The sequence below is a fragment of the Leptonychotes weddellii genome, chromosome 5, assembly GCF_054177405.1.
Source record: "Leptonychotes weddellii isolate Sample4059 chromosome 5, ASM5417740v2, whole genome shotgun sequence".
Classification (NCBI taxonomy): Eukaryota; Metazoa; Chordata; class Mammalia; order Carnivora; family Phocidae; genus Leptonychotes; species Leptonychotes weddellii.
The window spans coordinates 3808995-3821333 of NC_138373.1; the positions used below are offsets into that span (position 1 = coordinate 3808995).

Sequence of the window (12339 nt, forward strand, 5' to 3'; positions counted from 1 at the left end):
AAAAAAAGAAAAAAAAAAAGACTGAGTAAAATGAAACACCAGGCTAGGGTGCAAGAGAACCACCTAAGCAATTTTTATCACTACCCATGGCCACTCTGGGCGTGGAGCCCACAGACCACAACCAGATGCAATGAGGACTGTGAAGGGAACATGCACAGTACCCACAGCGAGCCAGTACTCCCCCAATGCAGTGCCGAGGATAGAGGAATACAGCAGAATGGTATGTGGAGTCTCACTGCCCCCCAGATCTGGAAGAATACTTTAAAGGAAGAAATGAGTGGGTTGCATCTTAACAGGAAGAAGGTTTTATTTCCTCTCTCTGAATTCCTTTGAGCTCAGCAGGACACAAAGTGTTGGCCTGACTTGGAGGACTTGGACACGCCTGCTTCACATGGAGGCAGCAGGGAGCACGGCGAGGGCACGAAGCCGATGGCAGGGGCCGGGCTTCTCCAAAACAGACTCAGCAAGGCAGTCGCTGGCAGGAAGTGAGGTAGAGTTCGCCAGAGAGGTTTTAATTAAGAAAAACCAACCCAAACCTCCACTCTGGAACCTGCCCGTCAATAAGGAAGCTTCGCAGCTCCGCCTGAGCAGCAGGGTCTGGACAGGAGGAAATGGAGAAGCTGCCAATGGTTCGAGAAAGAGGAGGTTTCTGCCAATCAGACACTAACTGCCAGCACAGGCTGAAGGGCCCTAAAATAGATGTGTGAGCACTTGGCCCCAGGCTGCTCTTGCCAAAGCTTTGAAAAGTCCCTTTGAGCCCGTTTTCATCAACATTTCTGATCACCATGGCTGGCCTCCTGCTTGCCTGCTGTCCAGCCTCCAGTGACTACGGAGGAAGGATGGGTGACTTTTCTTCATTTAACTTTCCTCCCCTTAAAAAGGTGACTGGGGATTCCAAGTCAACTGCTGCTTCCCTCCTGCGATTTTGGGGGTGGGGTTGGGGCTGGGATCCAGGTCATGTGTGGCCACAGCTGTTGTTAATAAACTTGCAATGATTTCATAAAAGGCTTCCAAAGGGCCGAGGATTTAGTTTCAAATTATTCCCAGATCGGCTGCAGATCGCCGAGCAACACCAGACCCTAACCCCCAGCTCCAGCTGTCCCCCTGCAACAGGAAATTGGGGGGAGGAGGATGAGGTACAGCCCCAAGTGGCACATGCTGTGCAGCTGGGGTCTGGAATGGCCCAGTGGGGGGCTGGACAACGTGCTGGGGAGGAGCAAAGACAGCCGGGCTCTTGGCTGGCCTCTGGAGCCATCTCCTCAGGTCAGAGAGACCCAGCACCCAAACGCCTTTCCATCTAGAGCTCCCCCACAGGGACCTGGAGGCAGCATGGAATATGGCCATGTTTTGACTCCTGTCAGGGTCAAGTGCTCGGCCTGGGCCTGCTGGCATTTGTCGAAGACGACACATATCTACATGTTCCCACCCTCCCTGGTAGTCCTCAGTGACACCTAAACCTGATCAAGGACACTGTCAAGATTTGGAGATCCAGCCCCCCCTTCTAACTCGGCAACTTGCTCAATGGGGAAAGGGTCCAGCAATGGTCTTACCCCTCTATGGAGCCCCAGCTGGTTCACTGGGCTCAGGGACCCTAGTGGGCACCTACTTGGTGAGCTGCCAAATTTGTGACCTCCAGGGTGTGGAGACTTCTGGAGTAAAAAGAGCTGACATCTGCTCCAAGACCTGGGCTTGCATCCCACTTTTACCAAGTGACCTGAATCTCGTTTTCCTCATCTGTGGATCAGGAAAGTGGTCCTGCCCCCATGTTGTAACAGAAAGGAAGATATTTAAAAGTGACCAGAAATAAGATGCTGAGGAAGCTGGGTCGATGGAACAACAAGGGGGCTCACGTCACCATCTTAGTTTCTTTTGTAAAAGATACATTTAAAAAGTTAAGGAGAGGGGTGCCCGACTGGTTCAGTCGGTAGAGCACGTGATTCCTGATCTCAGGGTCGGGAGTCCAAGCCTCACATGGGGCATAGAGCTTATTATCATTTTTTTTTTTTTAGATTTTATTTATTTGACAGAGAGAGTGCATGCACAAGTAGGCAAAGCAGAAGGCAGAGGGAGAGAAGCAGGCTTCCTGCTGAGCAGGGCGCCTGATAACAGGGCTCGATCCCAGGACCCTGGCCATCATGACCGGAGCTGAAGGCAGACACTTAACTGACTGAGCCATCCAAGTGCCCCAGCACAGAGCTTACTTTAAAAAAAAAAAAAAAGAAAAAAGTTAAGGAAACAATGCTATAGCCAAGATCCAGTTAATGACTTCACCTTTGGTCTACCTTTCCCATGGGCCTTCTGCCTCTCCTGGGTCCACTCTGAAATGCTCTTCTCCCCTCCATTCCTGCAACAGTCCCTCCTTTCCCTGGCCACTTAAACACGGGTCTCAGAGTTGTGCGGTATTATCTGTACACCGGCCCCCGCAGGGAGATGCTGGGCACTGGGCTAGTCTGGGTGGTGCTGGAGCCACAGATGGGAGAAGGCAGGCGGGTGGCTTAAAGACACCAAGAGAAACAGCCTCGGCTGGAGCCCCTGCTACGCTTATGGACCACAGTTTTTGTAGAAGTGGGATGACACATCTGCCTTAGAGAATTATTACAGAATTAAAAATATTAGCACAGGTCAATATCAGGTTCAATTCAACGTAGGCTTGGGAAAATAAGTCTCCTGACCAAATGGCTAAGTGGTAATGGTATCAAATTGTAAACTGGTTGTAAAAGCCCTAGGGTTTTATTTGAATCAAACCATCTTTTATATTCAAAAATCAAAGAAGTTGTGGAAAATAATTCTGTGCAGTTTCTGGTAACCAACACCCAAGATAAACACTGACTTTGTTTTGTATTTAAGGAAGAAAAATGCTGTTAAGAATTCTGCCCCACTTCTTGAATCTGGACTGCCAGGTGACTGCTCTTTTGACCACAGCGTCTAACGATGAGCTATGCCTTACTAGCCCCTGCCACTCATTCGGCTGCAGTGGATTTGGATCCGGTCAAGCACCAGGATACCTACCCCCCTGCAAAATGACGTCTGCTCACTTATGTGTCAACATGTGGCTTTGCATTTGCTCCCCAATCAGAAAACTGTGGTTTGCTTCTTTTTTTCCTTCCTTTTATTTATTTATTTTTTTAAAGATTTTATTTATTTGAGAGAGAGAATGAGAGAGAGCACATGAGAGGGGGGAGGGTCAGAGGGAGAAGCAGACTCCCTGCTGAGCAGGGAGTCCGATGCGGGACTCGATCCCGGGACTCCAGGATCACGACCCGAGCCGAAGGCAGTCGCTTAACCAACTGAGCCACCCAGGCGCCCTTTTCCTTCCTTTTAAAAAGATATCTTGTTTTTTAAGACTTGTGGTTGAATGTTTTTGGCTTCATTTTGATAATTAACAGAGAAGGCAAGTTACATTCATCATTTTAGTTCTCATACGGACTTTGTGTGGGTTCCCAGGCAATCTCTAGTCATTAAGGGATAAAACTCAACTTCTTTCCAAACCACGAAGGGACGAAGAGATTCTTCCTGGCCTTGCTGGTTAATTAAGCCGGAGAATAGGCTTGGATGACAGGGCATGCTTTGTTTCCCTGAACTTCTGAATGGCTTTGTGTTCTCAGAAGCCCCAACAGATGCTGGCCTGGAATCCAATCAGTCTCCTGGTGAGAATCAAGGAAACAGGGCTGATCCCAGATTTGATGGGAATGGGACAAATGGAACCAAATCTCTGGCTGTGGCTGCCTGAGGAAATCGGAGGGATTTGTATTTGCCTGACCTTCCTTTTGAACTTTATTTTGAGCAAATACAGAACCCTTCTCAGGGTGGAAGACGACAATTCAACAAGAAAACAAGGGGGCATGTGGCATGCTACGGCACCCAAACAAGGTAACAGAACACAAAAAACTTTTAACCCATTCCATGTGTAGTAGGGAAAAGGGAGGTGGCAGGAGAAGGAACAAGAATGAGCTGGAAGAGAAAAGAAAACAGCGCCGACCGAGGAGAGGCCAGCAGCTGAACACCTTCTGGTGTGTAACTCCACTCAGCTCTTTGTTTCTGGAAGGCAACGTGGGAAGGGGAGCGGGGCAGGGGGAGGGGAGAACTTTGTAGGAGATGCAGCTGAAGAAAAAGAATCCTATTTCCTCATGTAAATCCTAGAGATGCTCAGGCCTGGGTATGCTGGCCGCACACCACTGAGGAAGTGAGTCAACAGAACTGCCAGGTCTGGGGAAGGTTTGTCCGAAAAGGCAGTGTGCATTACCTTGGTGAGCACTTGCTGCTGCAGGCTGTACCTCCGTCCACTGAACCAAACCAACAACAGAGGATGACATGTCTGTTTACAAAGTCTACCCTTTCCGGGGCGCCTGGGTGGCTCAGTCGTTGAGCGTCTGCCTTCGGCTCAGGTCATGGTCCCAGGGTCCTGGGATGGAGCCCCGCATCGGGCTCCCTGCTCAGCGGGAAGCCTGCTTCTCCCTCTCCCACTCCCCCTGCTTGTGTTCCCTCTCTCGCTGTATCTCTCTCTGTCAAATAAATAAAATCTTTAAAAAAAAAACAAACAAACAAAGTCTACCCTTTCCTTCCGTGATTGGGGGTGCGCTGGGAGGCAGGGAGGAAGGCTTGCTGAGACTCTCAGCGGGTGGCAGAGCTGCCGAATAAGCGCAATTCCTGGGTCCCTCAGCCCGATTTTCTGCCCGGTGAGGAGGTGGTTCCTGACACACACACACCTGGTTTCCATTGAGGACCCACTGCTTTTCAAAACTGGGAGCTCCCAGGATTACCGTTAGGCCAGGAGAGGTTTGCTGTGGTTCTCACCCAGGGGACGGCCTGTTACCCGACACCTCCTCTCGTTAGGCATATTGGAGATGTTCGAAACCAGGGGTAAAAGTCTGATGACTAACGACCTATGCTTTGGCTTATAAAGTGCTGGCACGGAACATGTTTTATTTTTTTAAAGATTTTATTTATTTGACAGAGAGAGACACAGCAAGAGAGGGAATGCAAGCAGAGGGAGGGGGAGAGGGAGAAGCAGGCTTCCCACCGAGCAGGGAGCCCGACGCGGGGCTCGATCCCAGGACCCTGAGATCATGACCTGAGACAAAATCAAGAGTCGACTGCTTAACCGACTGAGCCACCCAGGCACCCCTCCATGTTTCTTTCCACCATGTTTTAAAATATAGATATATAGCATCACTTAAAAATTTTTTAAGGTAAACTCTACCCCCAACTCTATGTGGGGCTTGAACTCACAACCCAGAGATCAAGTTACATGTTCTACTGACTGAGCCAGCCAGGTGCCCCTAGCATCACTTTTTATAGCTCCATACTAAACTAATGCAAGATGCTCACACATCTGAACAGGCTGGGCTGTTCAATGCTGTACTTACCATGTGAGGAAAAATAAAATTCTATCTTGTCTAATCCATTGCTATTTTGGGGCTTTCTGTAATTCACAGCCAAATTGATTCTTATTAATATAGGGATGTTTATTCATTTCTTAATGAATCATACTACTCTTTACATATTAATGTTTATCTGTATCATGTATGTGTTAACAACAATTTCCCCAGTTTTTCATTTACCTTTATCTTTGTTTATGCTGTCCTTTGCCAAACAGGATTTAAGTATTTTTAGTCTGGCCTCGATGTAACACTAAGAAGGGTTTTCCCTTCCTAGGGAATGATACAAGTAATTTTCTTTCGCTTTCTTGAAATATTTCCAAAAGGTTAGCCCAGTGTCCCAAAAGAACTACTGAAGGTTTCTCTCTCCACACGGTAGCCAGTGTGATACTGAAATCTTAAATTCGGCTAAGTCACCCCTCTACGTAAGCCCTGCAATAGCTCCCACCGTTACCACCAACTCACAGCCTGGCTGGGCCCGCCCTTTCTCACTTGCCTCCCCTAGCTCACTACCTGCAAGTCACACCAGCCTTCTTTCTGGTCCCTGAACAGGCTGCATTTGTTTGGTTTCCTGGCCTGCCTTGCTCCTCCTCCTCAGGCAGGCCTCTCTGCAAATGCTGCCTCCCAAAGAGCCCGCCCAGGTCACTCCATCAGAAGGCAGCCTCCTTCCCTCCCCTGTGCCAGCCTCCTCTCATTGCTCCTCCCTAACACTAACCAGACAAAGGACCTGTTTCAGAGTGCAAACTCCACGATGACAGTGCTTTTCTGCTTAGACTAGTCCTGGCAACACTGAATAGTTAAAAATAAAAGAACGGATGAATCTATCATTTCTCCAAGTGATTTTAAGTATCTTTAGAGGAACCTGGCTGGCTCAGTCAGAAGAGCACAGAACTCTTGATCTTGGGGTCATGAATTTCAGACCCACGTTGGGTGTAGAGATTAAATAAAAACTTGAAAAAAAAAAAAGATTTTTATCAGACATTAAATTCTCATTTAATGTGTTTCTGGTCTCCATTTTGTCCCTCTGATCTAGTTATTAGCCTACATGGTTTTGATTAGTGTAGCTTAGTAAAAATTAGTCTCATTTTCAAAATTAGAGGCAATTTTTCAAGGGAAAAAAAAAGCCCTATTGAATTTCAACGGGAATTGCAGCAAAGGTCTAGATTTTAGATTGAAGTGATGCATCTGCAATACCAAGTCTTCCCTCTGAGGGACAAGAGGCTTCTTCATGATCAGGTCATCTTCCTTGTCCTTGGGGAAAGCTGTCACCAGGCCTCCAGGGGGCTTTCGTGCCCTTTCTCAGGCCTTTTGTTTGCTCCAAGTTAGCAGGGTTTTCACTTATGCTCATTCTTTTTGGTAGAACAAATCCTGGCACATACTGCACTGCTTTCCTTACGAGAGTTTCAAACTTAAAAATTATTTTAAGAAGAATTAATACAGTTTATATTAAAACTTAAGAACAAAGCATTATTTCTCTGTATGTTCACATCTCTTGATGTCCTTCAACATTGTTTTTTATATTTCTTGTTAATTTCTAAAATATTTTATTATTTATATTGCTATATAATGTGAATGACATTCTCTCTATATTTATTTTGTATCTAGACATCTTTCTACTGCTTCTAATAGCTTTCCAGTTGATTACTCTGTCTTTTCTCAGGCTGAAAATGGTAGATTTCCCTTTCTTCATTACATATAAAAGTGCTTAGAACAGTGTCTGAAACACAGTGGATACCTAATTAACATTGGCAATTATGTTCTATTCTCTTAGCTAACTGAACTGACTAGCAGTTCCAAAACGAAACAGCGGTGATAGTCTTTGATTTTTTGGTAATGCTTCTATGTATTTCACTATTAAAAACATGCTATGGACTGTTCTGAAATACGGGTTTTAAAAAAATCAAGAATATTTGATTTTATTACATCTTTTACCATTTAAAGTTATCATATGGTGAGTTATATTGATAAAGCTCTTAATATTGAACCATCCCTGCATTTCTGGAACAATCTCACTTGTTATAGCCTTTTTTTTTTTTTTTAAAGATTTTATTTATTTATTTGAGAGAGAGAGAATGAGAGAGAGCACATGAGAGGGGGGAGGGTCAGAGGGAGAGGCAGACTCCCCGCTGAGCAGGGAGCCCGATGTGGGACTTGATCCCGGGACTCCAGGATCATGACCTGAGCCGAAGGCAGCTGCCCAACCGAGCCACCCAGGAGCCCTGTTATAGCTTTTCTTTTCTTTCTTCTTTTTTTTAGATTTTACTTTATTATTTATTTATTAAAAGACTTTTTTAATTTACTTGACCGAGAGAGACAGCGAGAGAGAGAACACAAGCGGGGGGAGCTGGAGAAGGGAAGCAGTCTCCCCGCTGAGCAGGGAGCCAGAAGCGGGGCTCGATCCCAGGATGCTGGGATCATGACCCGAGCTGAAGGCAGACGCTTAATGTCATAGTTTGCTCCTTAGAAGCTAGCCACCCAGGTGCCAGCCCCTAGATTTTATTTATTTATTTTAGAGAGAAATAGAGATTGAGCAGGGGGGAGAGGGGCGGAGGGAGAGAAAGAGAGAATCCCAAGTAGACTCCCTGCTGAGCATGGAGCCCCACTCGGGGTTCAATCTCATGATCCTGAGATCATGACCTGAGCTGAAATCAAGAGTCAGACACTCAACCAACTGAGCCACCCAGGTGCTCCAATCACTTGGTCATAGTTTCTATTTGCTGATATTTTATTTAGAGAATTTAAAACCTACATTAAGTTAGAAGGATCTGTATTTTTCTTTTTTGGGGGTTATCTCTGTCATGTTTTGGTATGAGCATTATGTTGGCTTTATACAAACATATGTAAAACTATCTTTCCTTGTCTATGCTCTGGGACTTATTTCAGATGGCAAAAAAGTTTTATTCTAAATAATTTGCCCATAAACTTTTTGGGCATGCTGCTTTTCTGAGGAGTAGCTTTCTGATTACTTTCTCATTTTTTTCCTGTGGTTACTGGTCCATGTAATTTCCTATATTTTCATAAGTCACAATGTGTTATGTATATGTAAAATCCCTTTCATTAAGTTACCTTACCAGTATTTTCCCCTACAAAGCAACAGGCAGTCATGCATTCACTTACTGTGGGGTCGGTCCAGAGAGAGCATCTTGAACACTCCTGGCAAGGGGCTCCCGGTGAGCGAGGATGCTGGCAGAAATGGTCATATCCATTGATAGATACTCGACAGAGGTAGCACATTTGGGCACCACAGCGGCAAGACATCCGGTTGCAGCCTTCAGATTTGATGAGGCCAGTCCCACACTTGTGGCATTTTCTAATGCGGGCTGCAGTCATTTTTTCTTCACTAAGAGAAGAACACATGAATGGAGACAGCAGGGAAGAGGACGAGGAGAGAAAAGTACTCTGGGCACTAAGTACGTCTTCCCACAGGTGACTGCCTAGCCCTTTTGGTGACATCTGAAAAGTGAAAAGAACCTATGCTTTGGAGTCGAGAACTACATTTAGTTCATTAGTTGTAGGACCCTGAATAAGGTACTCAACTGCTTGGAGACTCAGTTACCTCATTTTTAAATTAGGAAAACCCAATTTCTTCACCATGTTTTGAGGATTATTACAGGTAAGATAGAAAGTAGCCCGGCACAGTACGTGACACCTACCATTTAGAAAATGATTATTCTGTTTGTTATAGGAGTCCCTGTAGGCTTAAAATGGAGAGAAAAAACTCAGGGTGTTCCTTAATAACATGTTTTATATATACGAGGCTGGCTAACGAAGAGCCAGTAAGCCTAAACCTTGGTTATGAACACACTTTGGATTTTATCCATTTTTTTTTTTTTAAGAGGTGGGGGGAGAGGGAGGGGTGGGGAGAGGGAGAGAGAGAATCCCAAGCAGGCTCCACGTCCAGTGTGGAGCCCGACACGGGGTTCAATCTCACGACCTTGAGATCATGACCCAAGCTGAAATCAAGAGTTGGAAGCTTAACTAAGCCACCCATGTGCCCCCCCTACCTTGGATTTTAAATACTTAGTGTGGGGTGGGGAGACACAGTTGGGGACAATCCAACAGTCAGTTTATACCTTCTTCCTGTTGGCAGTGCTCACCTCCATGTCAAAATCCCACATTCCCACACTCCCTTTTATTGAGGGTATTGGCATGCCCTTGAGGGGGGAGTTGGCCCTGGCTAATGGGAAGTTTGTAGGAAAGCTACTTGTTTCCAGAAGCACTTTAACTGATATGGAGGGGCAGGTGACTAGAGCCAAAATGACACATCTTGGCTCTTTACCAAGAGCTGGCACTGCTGAATTAGTTTCTTCTGTAGTGCCCTGTTCCTAACTCTAAAATTACCCTCGCTACCCTGGACTATAACTGTTTGTGTGTCCATCTTCCTCTACTAAGTTGAGTTCCTCGAAGGTGTCAAAAAGCATGCCTATGGAGACTAGGGAAAGCAGGAATGACCCCAATGGTGGAGAAGCCCTGAAACTGGGACTTAACCCAGTGCTCTGAGCATTTCTCTTCCAAGTGGTGGCCAGGGATGTGCTTCCCTGTAAAGACTCAACAGTCTGGGGATGAGTTGTTTTGTTTTTGTTTTTTTTTTAGATTTTATTTATTTGAGAGAGAGAGACACAGCGAGAAAGGGAACGCAAGCAGGGGGAGTGGAAGAGGGAGAAGCAGGCTTCCCGCGGAGCAGGGAGCCTGATGCGGGGCTCGATCCCAAGACCCCTGGATCATGACCTGAGCCGAAGGCAGACGCTTAATGACCGAGCCACCCAGGCGCCCCTGGGGATGAGTTCTGACCTGCAGGCTCTCTCCTCACACTGAGAAACAGCCTTCTTCCTCCCACAGCACCCAGGGTTTCTGCTAAGTAAGGGAAGCCAGGTGAGTCTAGGGTCACGCAAGTGTTTTTAATTACTGATATTTAGAAGACTGTCATAGTTTGCTCCTTAGAAGCTAGATTATGTGCTTAAAAATAGAAAAATGAACTAGGAAATTGGCTGGTATTCATTTAGGTCTAATTTTTGAATGGTCCAAAATGCAGGAAGGCTCTGACTTGAAAAGAATTTAAACCCAGTTCAAGTTACAGAAGAATAAATGAGTTCTAAGTTTTGCTGAATAGGAAACATCGTCAAGGAGACAAAGTTTAAATAAAGTGAATTTGTTATTGTCAACTTAATAATATAGCACACATGTTCATGATTTCGGTTACTCAGCAACTGTGAAGACCCTTCTCAATGCTCCCTGTTAAGACTTACAAGGTTCTGATGCAAAAGTTTCCAAGATGAAAACCTGTGGCCAAGACACAACTGCAATTTTCTACAGCACAAACTTTCCGTGTAAGAGCACCTTCAAGACTGATGTGTGGGGGCGCCTGGGTGGCTCAGTTGGTTAAGCGGCTGCCTTCGGCTCAGGTCATGATCCTGGGGTCCTGGGATTGAGCCCCACGTCCGGCTCCCTGCTCAGCAGAGAGCCTGCTTCTCCCTCTCCCTCTGCCTGCCACTATGCCTACTTGTGCTCTGTCTCTATCGCTCTGTCAAATAAGTAAATAAAATCTTTAAAAAAAAAAAAAGACTGATCTGTGGCTTTAAGCTGTCATGCTCTGGGGGCCTGGGGCTGGCTGACTTTTTCCCTGGGTAGCTGCGATGGCTATAGTGAGGGAGAGAAGTGGATGAAAAGAACCAAGGTTGGGGCGCTTGGGTGGCTCAGTCAGTGAAGTGTCCAATTCTTACTCTTGGCTCAGGTCTTGATTTCATGGTCATGAGTTTGAGCCCTGCACCTACTTAAAAAAAAAAAAAAAAAAAAGATCCAGGGTTACGGAGTCCTTTCCTGAAGGCTTGGGAAGAGGGTGCATTTATTTGCTTGCTCTGTTCCACCAAGCTGTCAGACACCAAAGTAATAATGGATATGGGATGGGAGAAAAGGCACTTCTAGATGAATGGAGGAATACACAAAGAGTGCCCACCACTGAACATTGCTCTGAAGTTCATATAGCTGTTCAACGCCGCATGAATATCCACTCAAGTCCTCATTTCTGCGCTCATAAGACTAGTACTAGGTAGGGCCAGAATAACTCTGTACCAAAAAAAGACTGCTTTTTTTTTTTTTTTTTAGATTTTATTTATTTATTTGCGAGAGAGAGAATGAGAGACAGAGAGCATGAGAGGGAGGAGGGTCAGAGGGAGAAGCAGACTCCCTGCCGAGCAGGGAGCCCGATGCGGGACTCGATCCCAGGACTCCAGGATCATGACCTGAGCCGAAGGCAGTCGCTTAACCAACTGAGCCACCCAGGCGCCCAAAAAGACTGCTTTTATAGACTGTGGTGACCACCTATCCAGTAACACGAAAGTGCAAAACGGGATGAGAAATCAGTTGATTCTTTTGGGAGAAGAGTGATTTGGGAACTAGATTCTAAACTAGGCAGGAAACAAACAGCCCTACAGGATGTGTTTCTGGGCAAGACAGGAAGAGAAGCCTGGGCTGCAGCTGTGTCTCCTGACCTTGTGTTCAAACAGGAAGGTTCACTGCCTTCCCCTACATAACCAACCTAGGTCCTACAGCTCCAAGAGTATTTGTTCTCACTTTTTTTAAGATTTTATTTATTTGACACAAAGAGACACAGAGAGAGAGAGAACACAAGCAGGGGGAGTGGGAGAGGGAGAAGCAGGCTTCCTGCCAAGCAGGGAGCCCGATGTGGGGCTCGATCCCAGGACCCTGGGACCATGACCCAAGCCGAAGGCAGACGCTTAACAAACAGGTGCCCCCTGTTCTCACCACTTTTAAGTATGTTGGTAATTTCATCTCCATAATACATAGATACAAATATGCTCTGTACTTAACAGATGAAGAAACTGAGGCACAGAATGACTAAAAAATTTGTTCAAAGTTCTTAACTACAGCTATCCATAGTGATTACTCAATCAATCTGTACTGACTTTATCAGTAAGACATCATTCTTAGGGGCAGAACAAAG

The 12339-nt window shown here is 45.9% G+C and overlaps 2 protein-coding genes across 2 annotated transcripts in view; both read right to left on the reverse strand.

Moving 5' to 3' along the window:
- Positions 1–12339, reverse strand: part of ACTB (actin beta) — a 333619-nt gene that overhangs the window by 73656 nt on the left and 247624 nt on the right. The gene's annotated exons all lie outside the window — the stretch shown is intronic.
- Positions 1–12339, reverse strand: part of RNF216 (ring finger protein 216) — a 136938-nt gene that overhangs the window by 8850 nt on the left and 115749 nt on the right. Inside the window, exon 13 of the mRNA XM_081822766.1 lies at positions 8496–8718. Within this exon, the coding sequence (XP_081678892.1) occupies positions 8496–8718 (223 nt within the window). The remainder of the gene's footprint in view (positions 1–8495; positions 8719–12339) is intronic.